Source organism: Epargyreus clarus, unplaced genomic scaffold (assembly GCF_041222505.1).
Source record: "Epargyreus clarus isolate Ecla_fem2 unplaced genomic scaffold, WU_Ecla_fem_2.2 ptg000014l, whole genome shotgun sequence".
Classification (NCBI taxonomy): domain Eukaryota; kingdom Metazoa; phylum Arthropoda; class Insecta; order Lepidoptera; family Hesperiidae; genus Epargyreus; species Epargyreus clarus.
This window is the reverse complement of record NW_027332222.1, coordinates 10,480,563-10,500,998: the sequence shown is the minus strand read 5'-3', so window position 1 is coordinate 10,500,998 and position 20,436 is coordinate 10,480,563. Positions and strand designations below refer to the sequence as shown.

Genomic DNA, 20,436 nt, shown 5'->3' with positions numbered 1-20,436 from the left:
ATTATTTAGTACAATAAATTTGAATAATGTATTTTAGTTCGTTAATCCCTGCCATTTTATAAGCATAGGCCGTAGCTACGGAAGAGCAAATGCAATTCGATTACCCATCCGTATATTTACTTGAAGCACTTATCAGATTGCAAATCATCTTGGTTTATCTCCATATGTATCAAGAGAGATGATATCCATGATTGCCAATAGAAAGTCGCCGTCTAAAATAATTACTTGCCGCGTGTGATCAATCGATATTCAACCGGCAAAGCCAATCCAGTGCAAATCTCCTTCGCGTCGAGTGCATTACATTATCTTAAGTATGGTATGTACATGGATAATCTAGTTCAAATCTACAGCCTTTAATTTTTGCAAGTAATGTGGGTATTGAAAGTTAATAATCACTTTAACGATGGAAATGATGATATGAGATACGTCTATATTCTTGGCATAGGATGATTAGAAAATTATCAGTCGCTCGCTTTAATCGTTGGAAAACATAATATAGTAACCCAATACCAAAGACTTCGGAATATTTTCAAAATATTTTGAAGTAGGTATACCAAATCAATCTGCATTGATTCACGGCAGATTATCGGCAATCCTTTTTAAATTTAGGTAGAGAATCGTGCCCAGTAAGGCAGCAACCCATATCCCGATGATTTCGGCATAATATTGTTAAAATTATCTAAAATGTCCCAAATTAACCTTCATTAACAGTGGATTAAACTTTTTACTTTGACCAAAGACGCGTCCCTTGTGCAACAACCCAAATGCCAAATATTTCAGCTTAATATTGTCAACATTTATTCAAATTTCCCAAATACACCTGTATTGATGAAAGCTGGATTACAGGCAACCCTTTTCATTTTGAATAGAGACGCATACCCAGCAATAGTAATGGATGAAGGTTAATGGTGTATGTAGACAGAATGCCATGTCAGACCCTTGCAACGACCTATGCGGAATTCACTTAGAATTGCAACATCACGTTATATAATTATAACAAGCGAGTAAACACGTCGTGACCTACAATACGAGACCGTTAGTTTACGGGAAAAAGTAATTATGTGACAATTATTTACTACATAATGGGATCTTCATGGACTAATTACAGATAAGGGCATGCATGCATGTTTATTTATAACTCTAAGGCTGACTCCTCATTGGCTACTATTGCTTAAGCAATAGTTGCATAGACTACTACGACACGACTCGCTTAAGCTACTGACAAGTTACTTAAGCCACTACCGCTCGAGCGTCTAAATGCTGCTAGAGCGACGGACGAGCGACACTTGTTTCATTTAATTCTAAAAATCTGACGACATTTGTAAAATGCGTAAGTAACTACATATAAATAGTCACCTAATAACTTTTAACTTTCGCATTAACCACTATTTAATCGCTAAAACGACTAGTCGGTCAAGCGATAGCAGCCCACAGGCAGTCAGCCTAAGGCAACTCCAAGGCTCTGATACGCGAGATAACATTACCCCAAGTACATAATTATATTCTAGATAATTATCCAGTCTACAAAAATAAGTAAAAATGGCGTCCAACATGCGTTATTTATATCGCATGATTGATCTATATGCGCGGGCGCAGGTCCATTAACGTATCTAACACGTAATAATGATCTCTACGATAACACAGTGACTTTTTGTAAGTAATGAAACCAAAACAACTGAAATTAATGTACATATCGTTATGCAAATTATAGTTCAAGTGCATATTATAATCACCGGTTTATTAGAATAAATACGATACTTTGACAACTTTTATATCGGATGTAAGTATATGTAATAATTATGGTAATAGTAAATGATTATTTTATCTTTTATAAGACTTTTTATTGATTTTGTTATAAATTACAATTTTCATCATTAATGTGTGTAATAATTATTTAGATATTTTAAGCGAAGTATGTGTTTTTCTGCTAAATTGATAAATCAAATCGCCCACGTATACTTTTGACATCAAACATAAATGAGACGATAATTGTACAGAAACTTATTAGCATAAAAAAATTTTTAACAAAAAAATAAAACCGACTTCTATGTCACTACAAAGTAAAAAATAATTGAAATAAATGTTGGTTTAGTACATATTTCTGAAGTCGGCGCTCAATATATTTCGTTTGATAACAGCGTGTCCAATATGAGCGCCGACTTCAGAAATATGTACTAAACCAACATTTATTTCAATTATTTTTTACTTTGTAGTGACATAGAAGTCGGTTTTATTTTTTTGTTAAAATTTTTTTTTTCACCCTTTTTAGTGATGATATGCTAACGTTTGTATTAATATTATGTAAAATTGTATAAATGTGATCATGAATAAAGGTAAAGTCTGAATAGATACGGATTGGACCCACCCGCTCGCAGGGCGCTGCCGCGCCCTTCTCGCTTAGTTTTATATTGTCTTATATGTTCCAACCTAACCTAACCAATTCAATACGAAACACTATAGGCGAGGCTTTATGAGATACTAATTATTGGCTAGGTTAGGTAGGAACAGATAAGTTAATAAATCAAACTAGGTGGTAAAACTCTGCGAGTGAACCGGTCCAATTTACCTTAATTCAATAGTTAAGAAAATAAAAAGGAGTTGATGGTCAAATTTTTCATCATATATTTCTGTCTAGCTACTTCATTACAACAAATGTCTAATCTATATACTTTACATGGGAGGCACCTCTGCATCATCAGGATTGAAGAATTGAAGGTCATATCTTTCATCATATGTCTCTACTCAAAGACCTTATCATATATTCGTAAGCTCCAAATGCCTAAGTTGTACGATTGAGGCAGGAGGCACTTCTGCATTATCAGAGTTGAAGAGTAGAAGGTCAAATTTTCCATCATATATCTCTACCTATCAACCTTATTGAATATTCATAAGCATCAAATGTCTAACTTGTATGGCTGAGGCAGGAGGCACCTCTGCATTATCAGAGTTGAAGAGTGGAAGGTCAAATTTTCCATCATATATCTCAACTTATCGACTTTATTAAATATCCATAAGTTCCAAATGCCTAACTTGTATGGTTGAGGCAGGAGGCACTTCTGCATTACCAGGGTTGAAGAGTTGAAGGTCAAATTTTCCATCATATCATGATAACCTAGACACTCAATGTTCATTTTAAGTTTCATGAGAATTGAGTGGGCAGAAGGTAAGTTGTCATAAAATATGTAAAAAGCAGGGGTAGTGAAGATGAGTTCCACCCCCTAACTTAAATTCTAATCATCAGAGCGTATTAATGTTAAGGTAGGAAAGTACCGCAACGAAACACCCTTTCATATGAAAAAAAGAAAATTAAAATTGGTTAAGAAATACTCGACTTATTCAAGTTTATATGAAATCGGGTTTTTCCAATTTTCCGGGAAAACTGGCGAAAATTTTCAAATTTCCTCGAAATGGGACCCCCTGTGAAACTAGCCGCATACAATGGTGTATGAATCATGTCGATCGGTCGCGGCATCGCGAAAAAATCGCCGAACAAACATAAAAAAAAAAAAAAAAAAAAAAAAAATATATATATACGGTCGAATTGAGTAACCTCCTCCTTTTTCGAAGTCGGTTAATAATAAGTATATCTTAATTATTAAACGTCAAACTAATGAAAAATTCTGAATTTGAAAAAAAGACTACTTATAAACGCGCTAAGGATTCGAGGAAAGCTTGTCTGTAATTAGAATTCCCTATTAGGATAATTTTATAACATAGGAACATTCATGGAATTGATATCGAAATAAACATACATTCAACATATTTGCTATCAAATTAAACGACTTTATAACATTGAATTCTATGAACAGAGCTAAGCTTGGCAGTTAACGAACACGTTTCCTATTATCATCGGTCCAATTGAAGACTTGTAGAACAATTAGCAAAACATAAAAAGGGATAAATACCTGGAGCTCCTTGTCCGTGTAGTAATGCAGGCCGGCGTACTGCGCCACTTTGTCCTCGGCCACGCCCACGCGCGGCGCGGTGAACACTCGCGGACCCTTGCACGCCTGCGACGCCTTCAGGCACAGGTTCTGCACGACCACACACAAACAATCACTCCAAATACAAATAACACCCGTTACGGCAACAACATTTACCTACATAGAGATGTGTGCCAAGTCAGGTGGAATCGAGTCGGTACTCGATACTTACAAATACTCGCATACTCGAGTACTTAGTGATACTCGAGTACCAGTGATTCTCGAATACTGACAGTACTCGTACACTGACTCGAGTCTTAGGTAACTTATATAGGCAAACGAATACAGCAGAAATTGTACAAGTTAAAACTTGTTCAATTTTGTCTAGTAAGTGACCTTTTTTTGCTCTGTGATATTTTGAACAGTGTTACAAAGTACTACACAGTAAATACTTCATGATAACTCGAGTACAGTAAGTACTCGAGTGAATACTCTAGACTCGAGTCCGGTCTCGATTCTTTTTTACGAGTATTAAAGTACTCGAATACCAAAATTCGCCGACTCGGCACATCATTACATACGATCTAAATACGCTTCCTAGAATTTCCGCAGATTAACAATGCCGCATGTTAAACACGGCTCATTCAATAAGCCTGGAAAGTGGCCCGCAGAAAGCTGCACTGCAGTTAAGTTGTAGCGGTTCATGATTTGTGCCCGCTCGCGGATTCTGCTTATTTTATAAATAAGCACGTTAAATATGTATTAACGGTATCTCCGTCGTATAAAATTATTGGTGTTGAACCAATTTCTAGCGACACTGTATTATCGTTGCCTTATTTGAGAAAATAACGGAAATTTTACAGTATCGCTTGATATTGAGGTAAGTCAAATTGTTTTTGACTTCGATGTTTACTGTAAAGTTTAATGTAATGTAATCTTAAGACCATCTATAGTATAATTATAACTATTCTTAAGGACACTTGTATTCCATCGAACCAGAACAAAACATCACTTACTGCAGCTGTTACCTATATAATATAAATAGATTGCTGTAGTGGCTCCGCACTCAATATACGGATGGTATAACCACCTTTTATACTAGACTGCTATAAAGTATAGGGAAGATAAGCGAACCTTTAGATAATCTAAGATTATAAGTACTGTGGTCGGGGATAAAACTTAAGTTGGATAGCGTTATGTTGGTATCTCTACAATCTCTACGTCACTCTTCAGACCACACGGCGTTGTACAGCAAGCAGCGCTAGTTTCTTTTTATAATATAGGAGTAACAGACTAGCTTGCAGCTGATGGTAAGTGGCTAATGTCGCCCATGGACATCTGTAATCAACCCCAGATAGGATTAGATGTTCCTACCTGAGTTTGGCCACAGATGCGCCGCTACCCCTGAGGACTAAGTTGGAACGCCTCGGAAAAGTATGTGGGATACATACTTTACCACACCCTTCAAATCAGAACACAGCAGCGCTTAACACCGATTAATAACATAAATAAGAAATAGAAATAGATCGGCGGTGAAGCCGCGGGTCGGTCGCGGCCGAATCACAAATGGTTCTAGCACCTTAAAAGTTTAGTTAGTTTTCGTTTCTACAAAGAGTTTATTAATTAAAATGAAATCTTCTAATAAACATTGGATATGTTACCTCAAAATAGTCGGTGCCGGGTGTATCAACCAGTTGTACGAAGTGTTGCGCGGTGCGGCGGTCGGAGTCGCTGAGCGCGCATCGCATGCTGCCATATTCGTACTCCGCGGACCGACACGGGAACCGTTTCTGTATAGAAAATCTATTGGTAAAAGGTAGCTGCAACTTTTTTTTATTAAGTAACCTACGAGCAGTCCACGTTGATACGTGATCACTGCTCTACCATCTGTAATTAACCGGATATTGAATTGAAGCCCTATCCGAAGTCGGCAGGATAAGATACAAGATACAACAGACAGGAGACAGGACTAAAAATAAATCATGTAAGTTAGATTGTTTAACTTATTGAACGATATAAAAATAAAACTCATAAATGAAGTACTAGACTCTTACGTAATAATTTTCAGACAATACTTCTAAAATAATTTGCAAATTTAACGTTTAATAGCGTTCGTAAGTGAACTTTCTGTTTTACGTTCTTTCAAATTAATGAATCGTGAAAACACAATTTAAGTTTACTGTTACCTTTACGGCGATACAATATCAATATTCAGTAAAAGATAAGCTTTTCCATAAGTTAAAAGCTTACAATGTTAAATACCCCAACGAAGTTAGTTACCGGGTACATTGTAAACAAGTTTCTATCATTTTCCAATATCTGAAAGCTACTAGAACTGGGACATACCCATAAAATATAAATTGAATAGATAAGTTGAAACAACAAAGCGGAGGCGTTAGTTACAGTCCGCTCATGATGGGTAAGACAAATCGCCGGCGCGTCAGGTTCCGTGGGCATGAAAATGATATAATGGTGATAGTTTGTTACTTGGTAATTTGTGCAAAGTGGGTACTTTACCTCGTTGAGGCAGGCAGCGAGGCAGGCCTCTTTGGTGGAAGTGTAAATTATAGTATTGTCGAGACCCCGAAGCGCCTTGCCGGGCACTCGCTCGAAGGCCCACGGACGCAAGCAAACACTCTCCGTCCGCACTTGCAACTTCACCATGTAGTATGTGTTCACGGCTCTCTGTTATAAATAAAAAATTATACTGTCAATAACACATAAATTAAACACCTATAGACTGATTCATAATTAGGTGTCCAAAATGTAAACAAACAAATGTCACTGTCAAAATTAACAAGAAACAAAAACTTTAACAAACTCAACAAAAAACGAAAACTTTACAATTCACAATTTAACAAACGCGCTAATACATTCGAGTTCAATTACAATCACGAAAATTAATAACATCAGCTACGAAACTTAAAAATGACGGCACAAGAAATAAACATAATAAGTGCAATGTTAGATGTATAAAATAAACAGTTCATGTTATCCGGTGACCAACAAATGATTAACACTATGATTTTTATTTCAGTGCGTTTTATCATGCTAATGGTAATAGAGAAATAATATGAAAGGCACCCGATACTGTTTAGTTTCCTATTTATTTTTTTACAATAACGATGAGTGTAACTTAGATATTTTATAATAACCATATTTCAAAACCGTTTTCTATTTTTTACAGGGATGACATTCCAATCCAACACTACACTTAGTTATATACTACAGCATAATGTTCGTTGAACTGACATAATGACAACGTTCATCGCTAGTTCCTAGTCATTACATAATGTATAAACAGTGTAAGTACTTTAGATACATGGTTAATGCATTACTAAGAAAAATAAATCAGTACGTAAGTTACGAGCAGGATAGCCTTTATCTCCGAGAAACATGAACACCGCTGATATTCAAAGAGATAATTTAAACTAGTTTAAAAAAGCAACAGTAGATGTTGAAGACCATCTATGTCGAAAGCAAAAACCCGCTCAATAATGACCCGTGTACGTAATAAACTCGGATGCCCATTACGGAGACAACTAATAACACTTCTCAATCTATTTTCGCTCCATCGCAACATAAACAAAAGGTGTAATGAGTATCAGAGTTTGATGTGAACACTTTTAGAACGATCTTTGGATCTGAGAATCTGAACCAGTAATTTAAAGTGGGTGATAATGACCCCTTAGCCCCCACAGGGCTTACAAGGGACGGTTGAAAGGCCTGTAAAAAATTGAGGCGATTACGCGAATTAAGGGGAGTTACATGTTTTATGTTTTTCAGGTTTACAAGTTTCAGAAATTGTAGAAACGTTTTTGTTTTCATCGACCAATTCCTTATGAATAGAAAAGGGGACACTAACAATACTTGATTGTAAAAATGGTAAACAAAGCTTGAGAACCTCTGGCTTAAACAATCTCACGCTAAACCCGAATAGCCTCTAAGCCCTAGTTGCTAGATTTCCTGAAGAATGCCTAACTAAAGCAATCGCAGCTGGTAATCGGATCTGTGCATCTAAACTAATTGGCAACGAGGAGTGTAAGCCGGAGGCTCCTATCTGCGTATAGATTTATTCGGCTATTAACTAGAAGCTCGAACAGGTTTTACGTAAGGTGCAGTGTAATCCACAGGTCGGATGTAAATGAGTGTCAATGGTCCTATTGATAATAAACTTCAGGTTACGCTACTATATCTCAATAAAGGAACATTAAATTGTAGTGTTTGTCAATTTAGAATGACGACACTTTAGCCGTTTTCCCTAATATATTATCTCCTCTGACCAGTTAATAAACATATGTAAATGGTGTGTAAACGTTTGCATTAATATAACTATGTGCTATTCATCAGATTTGTCGTGTAAATTAATACTAAAACAAACTCGTATGGTTAATGTATGCTTAATTTATTATCAACCTAGTCAAGCCCTTTGGTAAAGGCTGTAGAAATTTAATGATATGTAAAACTTACAACATAAAAGTAGATGTAAGGTGCATGTACCTATTATCATCGACCTACTACTGGTCATGTATTTTCGATTTTATATCACGCATTAATTTAAAGGTGTTTCGTTATTGACAGATTTCTGCATGTTATAGGTACTCCTAAGTTGCGATGCGTACTTTTCCTGAGGACTAAGTTATAACACTACAGTAGTTCTAAGAATAGATCTATCATCAGTGGTGGTCCTAGCAAAAATTTTGGGTTGTGAGACATCTCATAGTGGCGCTCCCTAGGTTCTAGCGGTGATTTTTTTAGCTCGCACACTATAGTTACGGCACCATAATAATTAAGTAGCCGATCAATTAACTGTAGCCTCTTTACTAAACAGTGACGCTTTGGTGTTTTCGGCATCCCTCTTCGGCGCTCCTCGTATGACGGCGTCCGAAGCGGTCACACCGCTCGTACCGCCTTAATGCCGCCCCTGTCTATCATCATAATTTAAAAGCAAACGTACCTGAGGCGTCGCCATCGGATTGTTGGCCTGGGTGTCATTCTGCAGCAAACACCGCGTTTCTTGCACTGGTGTCAACGGGTTCAGAACAAAACTGGAACAAACAACATAACATTAACTTCGCATTAACTGTATGTAGCTTACGACTAATGTAGTGCTAATAGTACGAATACCATTGACATTTCATATTCAACAAACATTTTAAATCTGCAGTATTTGTACATATTTTCAATTAAAATAGCGTAAATATTAGTATAATTTCATTACAGAATGTGTTTTTTTAGAGCCCATTATTTGCTACGCCTTAGAATTGACAGTAAAAAGTCAAACCTTATTGCCGAAAAGTCTTATAAAAGTGATTATGTAGGTACTACAATATTGTAAAAACTGAATGTTAAATATTCAAAATTTATTTATTTATTTCTATTATATTCTTCTAAATACCTATAATTATAAGCGTAGTTTATTAACTACTAAGATATTACTAATTTGTAGGATATATTAACTCGAAATAACTGACAAATCAAAGAAAGATCCCTATCCCTATCGCATGCGTAAGCATTTACGGAATGCCAATTACCGATAGGCTTCCGATATCCAATAGATTCCCGCGATGTATGTCAATGTATACTAATCTAGGCAAACCGATTATAAAAAGCCCGTTCACGTAAACAGCTATCAATCATTATGTTGCTGATAAGGGTACTGTTCACATCACTGCTAATGACACCGAGCGTTACGCCGTGTAACGGAGACAGTACCGTTGCGTTGATATTTCGTGTTTTATAATATCTACGGTAAACGTGTTACTGCAAGACACTTGCTGTACTATGTGTACGTGTAAACTGTATCTTGGCAGTCTAGTTAACTGAGATTATGTCTATCTATGGTTTCAAAATAATTGCTGTTCTAACGTACATAGGTAAGTATATACAGGATATTGAAACATGAATCTCCTTTTCAAGATTTGTAGCTGTCTTTTTGCATCGATTTATCTTTCTTAATAATTATCTGAACAAATTTAGATACAACTTCACGCAGAGGTAACATTGTTAACCTTTAAATCAAGAGATTTTAAGCGAGATGTGTAAAAAACTAAACACTGGGCGGAGATGCGACGGTGGGCGAAAACTCGGTATTTGTATAGTATTTGAGGTCTTTACATACAAACTAGCGGTCGGTATGTATTTATCATAAGCTCAGAATTTCTAGTCAAAGTAATTGGTCTAGTAGAAACTGTGTCATGTACGTGCAAAGCACCAGTCGCCAAATTACAAATTCACATGTAGCACGCTCATGTTTTCTCCCAACGCACGATAATTTTGCACATGTGCTTTAAAATGTAAGCAATGCAATTTACAATCACTTCCCATGAAATCCCATGAAATTTATTACACATGTATTTCAAACAAAAACTTATGTGAATCATCTTGTATATGTAAATGACATACATATAGATGCCTATTCTGATCTACAAATAATATTATTTTTAAAAGCGCAGCATAGGTGTAACAACGCTAAAATTAATATTGCAAATAGGTGAAGTTCGTGTCATTGAATACATCTGCTAAAAACATTAATCTGCCTAATTAGGAACCTTATTTTATTACAAAAATGTGTACATTCTTCACATGACTGCTGTCTTTAGCAACAAAAGTGGTCCAGTAGGACATCTATAACTTTCTTAATAATTTAATATGCAAATCACATCATTACATTTTAATTAAGTGAGAAGTGTAAACCTTATTAACATACATTAAACATTTATTTGACAAATATACAAGTAATTTATTTATTGCGCCTTGGAAGCACTAATAAATAAAATTTATGTATATTTATAAAAATACTTGTGTTGATTGTTGCAGAGTCTTAACTAATGAAGTAGAATTTGGATAATAGGTTCCTTTACAATGTAGTCACTCGCTAAGGAGTGATTTTTTAAATTCTACCCCTAAGGGAGTTCCATAGAGATTGTTTGAATATACGCCAATTTCGAAACAATCTCAATGAAACTTAGAATTTGAATTTCTGTTTAGAAATGATGGAGGACCTATTTACCGTTCTTGTAAATTCATTTTTACGGGAATCTAATAAGGTTTGTTAATTTTGTATTATAGTATATTCTGATTTACACCTATAAGTCACTGGAATAAGGTAGTTATTCTAAATTTTACGTTAAATTTTACTCGCAGTAAAATCTGCGTGTCACCTTAGTGTTTAAAGCTACCTATTAAGAAATACAATTTCCCATACAGAAACGTATAAACTATTAAAATACCTATTTAAATCTCAATACAATTTAATGAACATCACACCGCTAGTCGTGAACATAAACACGTTTATGGAGAAATGATTAATGCTCTAGAAAGCCCTTGGAACTAATGACATTGAATTCCGTTTCTGTTTCGCAGCTGGTACACTTGTAATAAATCTTTTAAGCCTCGCTTTTATATCTATTTGATTAGACCTGATAGCAACGTCAGCCAATTTACTTATTTATTTATTAACACTAACGCAATAAACTCATATAAAGTTATAACCGCGGGATAACCACGGGATATAAATAGAGCTAAGTTATTAAAGTTCCTTTTCCAGGACAGAAATGAACGAAATGTGGCTCTCATAGGGTAAAGGAATTTTTCTAATAAAATTGAAAAATCTTGTTAATATTGAAATTGATGGCGGCATACATTAGGGGCGGTCAGAACTTGGATGAGTGACTACTGCTGGCTACCATGCTTCAATGATTCAGAGTTCATGTTACGCCGTCAGTCCCGGTTGTTATCAATGAATAGCGGTCGATAAACCTTGTCGGAAGCGTTATGGACGGTATAACAACATCCGACACGAATTAGTCACTAATCCGTACTTTCCGGTATCATTCCGCATTAGAAAAGCATCGTGAAGCATAGTCGGGACGTCCTCTACTTGTGAATAACGAATCCAGTCATTTGACTCCATAATAGGGCTACGGTATCCATTGCCTGTGGGAAACACAGATTTCGAAATGGCAATGAGAGCTTACACTATCGCACTAGCGACCTCAAAAAAATATTATAATATAAATAGTTATATACCGTCATTAACATCCTGAGGTTTTATGTGAACTCGTAGTAATATCCCGACAGGATAGACACGTTAACAAAAAAAGAGAAAAAATTGTAACTATAGCTTGGTGTCTCTCCCAATACATCAACCCTTTGAAGGTTTTCCCTATAACTAAGTTCCATAACTTCATTAATAAGATAGAATTCTACTCATTACCCTTCTAAATCTCACGCAGGTAAGCATCAATAAAACACGATATGAATCCGAACAATACCAAATTAGAGCAATTTAATGACAGGTTAAGTGGGCAACAACCTAGAATTATGCACACAACTACTAGATTACGAACTACAGGCGGCCATTACTGGCGCCTCAGAGCGGGCATCTGAGAACCGCATCAATCATGTGGCGAACGGTTGAAATTGTAAAGCAGCGTGAATCATATCGTTGCAATACATCTTCCTCTCTAAAATCAACGATGTATTTTGATCCGAGAAAGCATTAATTATGCTATGATAGAATAATCGACTAATAACCCAATTCGATTGATATCTGAAAGTAGAGATCGAGGTGATACGGCAAATGAGAGTTGTGACAGTAAATGATAAGTTCGCTCAAAAATGAATCACTGATGCGAAACACGTCGTAGTCAACCAGCGCAGATTTTATCGAGTTTGAGTTTTATCTGACAGTATCAGACAGTCAGGGTTATCCTTATATAGGGCATTTTGGAGATAGAAATAATCAACGGTATTCTAGCTGAAGTTCAAAACCAACTAATAATCAGAACCAGAATACAGTAGCGATATGCTGCTACTGTATTCTGATTACTGCATTCTGTAAAGCTGAAATTACAGTTCCGCAGACTAACCACAAAGCGTTCTTACCTTTAATCCGACATCAAACCCGTCTCATGCACAGTGGGTACCGAGATCCCTACCAGACAGACAACTAAATTACGTACTATACTCAGTTTTATACATATCCACGGCCTCCAATAGTCTAACAAACGTAGAAAACATAATTTAACTATGTATCACAGTATACCATAGAATACGCTTAGTCCTTTCAGAATCATTTTTTCTTTTTTGTAATCAAGCATTTCCGGATACCCAATGGCGTAAATATTCTCTAAGCTTTTCAGTCCCAACACGTCCAGTTAAGGATTGTCAATTCTTTGTCAGATCGGTATTTCTTTGGACAAGTCAGTCCAAGATACGAGCTATATTACAAATTAGAAGCGCGGGAAAGATCCACGCTCCGTCTCGACTAATTGAATCGAATATCTACCGAATAGATATCCAATCCCGTTGGAACTGATTTCGATGAATCTCACAAACGTCACTGTACTGTTAGACGCCTCACTCGGGCTTAACACTATTAATTTTTTGCATTAGCCAGTGCTTATTGGATAATACTTAATGAGGCGATAAAGACGTAATCTAACCCACTGATTGATTGGCACTGCCGTATTAATATAGTTTAAGAGTTTGAAAATACTGAAGCGACTTTCGATAATACTTTTATTAGGATCTTAATCTTATTATTTGAGTGATAGTAGAAAGTAAATTATAGGATAATACTAGCTAATACTTGTTTAGCGACTGATTCTAATCGACCTTACATGGGCTAAAATACGTATAACATAAAAGCACACATCTGTTTCAAGTATTGCCCTCTGCTATATGTACAAGCATATTTGCAAGGTACCATTTTTAATTATTTATGTGCAGTTAAGAAGAACTAGGAAAGAAGTAAAAAAGTTTAAACGAGGCTTTCACTCTAAAACCTTACAAGAAGTAACAAAACATTTTAAAACTCCTAGAGTTCCTTAACACATTTTCATAAACTTCTATAAAACACTAATTTATTCGCTGATGACAGTGAAAATGAGGTAATTTAAAATAATCATCATCAACCCATTACTGTCCCACTGCTGGGCACGGGTCTCCTCTCAGAATGAGAAGGATTAGGCCATAGTCCACCGCCAATATGGCCAAGTGCGTATTGGTAGACTTCACATACCTTTGAGATTTTTTTTTTTTTTATAAATCTCTCAGGTATGCAGGTTTCCTCACGATGTTTTCCTTCACCGTTTAAGCAAGTGATAATTAATTTATAATACGCACATAATTTTGAAAAATCAGAGGTGCGTGCCTGGGATTTGAACCTCGGACCCCTCGATCGAGAGGCCGCGTTTCTTAACCACTAGGCTATCGCTGCTTATTTAAAATAATAATACGATGTCATTATTTGTATCACATTACACGTTGCATTACTAAATCATAAACTATTACCGACTATAGGAGCATATTTGTCTACGCTCAAAGAAAAAGTGAATAAGATATCTCATATGTGACTAATTCCGATCATAAAACTGTCACTATACACGAAGAATACTTATATATCGCACCGTATGTAACTTTCACCGAAAATATTTCACGACTGGGTGATAATGTATGCGACAAGGTAGAAATTAATGATATCATTTGAAAGCTCATTAAGCTTTTACGCCCAAACCATGTCACCGAGAAATATGCAAGCGGAAGTGAGAGCTTTCAAAGTTATGATAGCAATCAGTGGAGTATGAATTGTACGCTAGTAAATGAAGTTGTCCGGGTTGTAATAAATTTGAACACATTAATATAAAAAATAAACGCGGTTTATATTTTCGCAATTATCTTTCCCTGAAACTAAATTTTATGGCCCTCATAGAGAGAACAGATAAACTTATAACATAAAATACGTATTTTTAGGGTGGTAGAACCCTTTGTGGTTCGACTCCGGATGCACCACCGCCACACCTATTTCCACCTAATAACAGCAGTGTTAGGCGCTGCTGTGTTCCGGTTTGAAGGGTGTGGTAAGGAAGACAGACTTTTTCGAAGCGTTCCAGCTTAGTCCTCACGGGTAGCGGCGCATCTGTGGCCGACCTCAGGTAGGAATATCTAATCCTATCTGGGGTTGATTACAAATGTCTATGGGCGGCAGTAGCCACTTACCATCAGGTGGACTGCATGCTCGTCTGATACTCCTATATTATAAAAAAAAACTTATATATTATGATATGTTCATGTTCATCTAACAAAGAGATATACTGTGAAACAGCTCAAGGGCATCTATAATCAACATCAAATTTATATCTGATACCTATTAGAGATATAACAGAAACGTGACACAAGCAGCAGGACCTACCATGCAGATCTATCCGCCTTTTAGCTATTATTTATATTCAATTTATCCATTTATTGCGTACCAAAAATTAAATATTATCAATAACTAGAATCTATAGAGAAAAATTATCAAATGTTGATCTTTGGTTCACAAAAGTTTCCATTGCTTATTAATAATGGACGGAAGGATATAACACCAGAAAACAATAGGAATACTTCTGCTATAATTAATGTTCATATTTACAATGTTAATGTAATAAAATAAATAGATTAAAAGAAAACGAGACACACGTCTAGATATTTGAGATGCTTCTACGATAAGCGAAGAGCATAGGAGTGTCAATTGTGCGAAAAATAGCATTAAATAAAAATACTTACTACTTTTCAAATGCCAACCAAGTGGAATGCAATAAAGTCGATAACATCTCGAATTTCGCGATCAGATGGCATTACGGAGCACTTAGTTATGGACGGAGTTATTTGAAAAATACTAATAACAGTATACTCGTAGACGCAATTGACACTATCGCGCCAACCAGTTTCTGTATTTAGAACATAAAAAATATAAAAGCAATCACAGCATAATTTACCGTAAGTGCAATACGGTCTGAAAAGAAAATAACGCACAATACCATTAAATTAAATATGGTTTCAAAACCGCCAATAGACATGAAATCCATAGATGGCTTACAAGTGGTTCACCGGCAATAATCTATTGAAGACGTATGCGATCACTTTTACTGTTATCCAATTTGGAGCGCGTCGAGGTTGGTTTCCGCTTTTACACGGTTTGTGGCGAGCTGTTCCAGACACATTGTTATTAACCAAGACCGTATCATTGGAATGCCTGAACCGCGGAGGACGTGTGGCAGACTGACACACATTCGGATCGACCTTAGCTCGGAATCTTAGAAACGTTGGTGCCTCAAATTCCGTATCACATCTTTCCCGGTACACGTTCCGTACGTGAATTAGTGATTCTTCACGTCAATCCGATCGCTTATCTCGGACATTTGGGTTAGGCTTCGTGATCGAAGATGATGATACTAGATGGTTATTATTTGTTTCATGATCGGTCAGAATGACAAGTCATGTTTCTGATTGTGTGCAACGTCCGTATGCCGATGCGGAGATAGTTATTGATTTCGCATTTCTCAAATAAGACAAATATAGAATTTAATGCATGACCATGGTTAAGATAATATCACGGTTAAGGAAATAATTACAATCGTATTCGCATGACATCAATATGATCCATATTTTTTTGGCAATGCTCACAGGTGAAGTACCTCTAAGTTTGATTATACATGGATAAAGATTTGTAATATTCATATTATTCACAAGGTAGTCACACACTTGCATAGTTCTTACCCAATTTTTACGAACATATTTTTTTTAAGATTTTAGGTATTATAATTTTCATTTACATGATTTCGTTTACATAGTTTCATAATATTTCAAACGATGAAAATAAATTAAAACGTAAAGAAACCTACTCAATCATTACAGTGTTCATAAAATTAATGGTAGGTAGGCTTAGTTTCCCTTTTACCCCCAAGATACCGGAGCTTAAGTGCTAAGAGCTAAGTGTATGCCGGCTGATGATTAATAAGGTTTAGTTACCTGAACGCCGCAGCTTGGCAGTCAGGTTCCTCACGACACCACCCTTGGCACTCGTACAGCGATAGGTTCCGAACAGTATAATACGCCGTGCCAGAAAAGTCAACATCCGTCAACTTCTCGAATGCCATTCGACCTGAAACAATGTCAATTGTTAAACACTTTTAAGTCACACAAAAACCTTTTGTCCCGCACTTTGAGCTCTGTATATCGTTCGTGGACTAATTTGTATAATGCATAGTGTAATCATAATCTAATTGATTTAAATTAATTCACTGAATTGTTCGGTCTAATTCATACGTAGTGCTGCCAATTACTATCCTCATTCATACGAGTTATTCAAAGGCTCTATTCAATCCATTGAACATTTCTTATAAATCTATTGATGATGATGAATAAATTTCTTGCGTTCTATCTTGATATACTTTTATATTTCGACTACAAGGTATCATTAAAGTATTCACTGTTCATATACAAAGACCATTTAAAATAAATGTTGGCCATGGCACATACAAGTGGAAGGTAAAATTTACTTTTCGTATGTACAAAATGTTATTATTAAAACTATATTTATCAAAAGTTATGGTAAATCGTGTCATGAATTTGGCGAATTGATCCCAGAATAGATTAAACAGATCCGTCGGCTTAGTAGCACGGCCAATATACCTCTCATGCATTACACATATTATGTATGTATAGAAACAGAAATAAATAAAGAGATGGTGACATGCAATACATTCCTTAACTTAACGAATAGTTTGAAAAGCATTTGCACACATTTTCTAGAACAAACATACAATACTAGAGAATATTTTCAAGTCCACTGGAAATGTTGAAGCCCTAACCCATTAGCTAGTGCTCAGTAAACACTTGTGTCCACAAACAACTCAGTTAGCTCCCGTTTGAAATTGTTTACCTAATAATTCTACTTACCTATATTTACTACGACAGGTATCTGAGCAATGGGACAGACAGTAATCAAGTTTCCAATTTGGAAACTGAGCTTGAAGCGCTTCTACCTTAGAGATAGGATGTCCATAAAATTCTAAGTCTATGGCTACTACCATGTCGTGTCAAAAATCAATCATAGTTACATTATCATGTTTTTTGGGCCACGTAAGATCTCTTAATGTAGAATTCCAAGTATATATTCGTATTTTTTCATTTTTGACCTGAGTTCAAGATTTGAATTTGCCATACAAATTAAATTAGTCTGTCCATATCATAAGCTAATACATTTAATTACTTATCTAGAATAACATCGAGGCTTCAAGAGTCAAGATATTGAATTGACAATAAAGTGAGCCTTAGGCACCTTCTACGAGCTAACCTATAAAATCGATACAATGAAACGCACTTTCACAAACACTTAGAACTTTCGCAGGGGGGTTTTAATGTACCACACTAAAGTTTAAGGCACGATAACAAAGCAGAATATTTGTGAAGTTGAAATTGGCCTTTTTATTTCTCCAAAAGCTTATCGCTTCGGATGGTAAAAATATAACGCCATTCATTGACAAATATAAGACACTAATGAGTATAACATTATTTTTCTAGACCACGTATTTCTTCATTATTTTATGTATCTCTTTTTATTCTACTAACTAACGTTACTTGTCAACTAACTTACTACTTACTAACGTAACACTAGTGTACCCTAAATGATCTTCTACAATATTACTAAACAGTTAGTACTTGAGTCACTGCAATTGCTTTTCATAAACTTTTCATTGCTTAGAAGGGTATTCTTATCAATCCGATTAGCAACAATAGATAACCGTTATATGGCGAGCATTGTTACCATTTCAGAGGTCAAGTATCTGAATCAGTGATAAATTGAGTGGAATAGTTGTGTCAGTGCTGTATTTACTTATTCGTAAGTCCACAAATTGTGAGCAAGTATAAAATAGTACTTGCATATTAATTATACAACAGAAAAATATATGAATACTTACTGAATACGAATGAAGCCTGCAATAACACTAAAGCTAGCCGCGCCAGGACCAGCGCTTTGCCCTTCATTTTGAGTTATCCACCTAGAACAAAAGAAAACAACAATTAGTTTTAAATATCCGTAAGGTAGACCCAGAACACTTCGACCGAGTTGGTACCACAACCACAACTTTTTATAATGTTTTTTTATAATATAGGAGTAGCAGACGAGCATGCAGTCCACCTGATAGTAAGTGGCTACTACCGCTCATGGACATCTGTATCAACCCCAGATAGGATTAGATATCTGAGGTCGGACACAGATGGGCCGCTACCGTTAAGGACTAAGTTGGAAAGCCTCGAAAAAGTATGTCTCCCTTACCATAAGCTTCAAAACGGAACACAGCACCGCCTAATACTGCTGTTATTAGGCAGAAGTAGGTGTGGTGGGGTTGCCGTCGGAATCGAACCACAAAGGGTTCTATCACCTTCAACGTGTAGCCGTTCTGCGTTTTGGAAGCATGTGGATACCGGCTGACTTACATATAAAGCGACTAACTTAGTCCTTAAAAGTAACAACGCATCTGTGATTAGCTTCTGGTATAACCACTGATCTATATGAAGCTGGTTACAGATGTTCATGGTCAACAGTAACCACTTAACATCACATGGACTTCAAACTCGTTTGATACCTTAATCATATAAAAAAATGTAGTGAGGTACCAACCCTAGCTCAGCGGTTACAAATATTCGTAAATCGCTAGAGCTATGCATAAATGCTATAAGACTTTGATGGGCACGTGCTGTCAATGTTGCGGATATTGCAAACTCATGATAGAACGATCTACACAGGGCTTTGGACTGTCAGTTCTGTTATGGAGAAAGTCCCGGAAAGGATTTAGCAATCGGACATAATTGATTGCAAACATCCTTTCATATGTAGGTATGTCACGTTCATTATATGTATACGTTTTATACGATTCATATAAACTTACAAAATAACTTGTGTTGATTGATTAAACCTTGATTAACTAAAATTTTCAAATAATATACGATTTAAATAAGGCAGTGCTTAGTGTTTTAAAATTCGGCGCCTCAATATTCCTATATAGGAATCCTTGGTTTGTATCCCAGGCACTCCTCACCTCTAATTTTTCAAAATTATGTGCGTTTAAGAAATTAATCATACCTTATTTTAAATGTGAAGGAAAATAAAATGAGGAAACGTTCACATTGAAGTATTTTTTAACAAAATTTATCTAAGGTGCATGAAACCTACAAATCCGCACTTGACCAACATGGACCATGGCCCTCACGCTGAGAGGAGAAACGTGCCTAGTAATAGGATAGTAATGGATTCACCTATGCATTGAAGTACGTTTTTGATGAACGCAGTAAAGACGCTTAACTAATAATTCTCAATAATCTCGCTGAGGCACTATAAGTACGTATTGAATGAATGTCAAGCTTATATCGGTCTGGGCCAACAGGGAAGCCAATGACACAAATTTTCAACTAATTTTGCAATACAATAACGCTTTCACTAGTCTTTTTATCAAGTGGATGAATGATTCGTAAACGTGAAAGTAAGACGACTGTTGTATTCTTTGCGGAGAACAGCTGAAATCATTCTTATGCATCGTTAATGAATTGAACAGCTTTCGATTGCTTTATAATGTTCTGCTTGGTTCAACATTCAATAAACACCTAATTTACACACTCACCTGTAGTAAACTAAGTTGCTTTTTTGTTTATCAATGAAAGCAATCAAGGAAAGTAAAGCCGT

The 20,436-nt window shown here is 35.9% G+C and overlaps 1 protein-coding gene across 1 annotated transcript in view; it reads right to left on the bottom strand.

The window, feature by feature from the left end:
* tyn (trynity) overlaps positions 1-20,436 on the bottom strand; it is a 77,611-nt gene that overhangs the window by 22,607 nt on the left and 34,568 nt on the right. The window contains exons 3-8 of the mRNA XM_073080095.1: positions 18,674-18,754; positions 16,722-16,854; positions 8,881-8,971; positions 6,441-6,608; positions 5,585-5,713; positions 3,906-4,034 (exon numbers count right to left, since the gene is read on the bottom strand). Of these exons, the coding sequence (XP_072936196.1) occupies positions 3,906-4,034; positions 5,585-5,713; positions 6,441-6,608; positions 8,881-8,971; positions 16,722-16,854; positions 18,674-18,740 (717 nt within the window). The 5' untranslated portion in view covers positions 18,741-18,754. The remainder of the gene's footprint in view (positions 1-3,905; positions 4,035-5,584; positions 5,714-6,440; positions 6,609-8,880; positions 8,972-16,721; positions 16,855-18,673; positions 18,755-20,436) is intronic.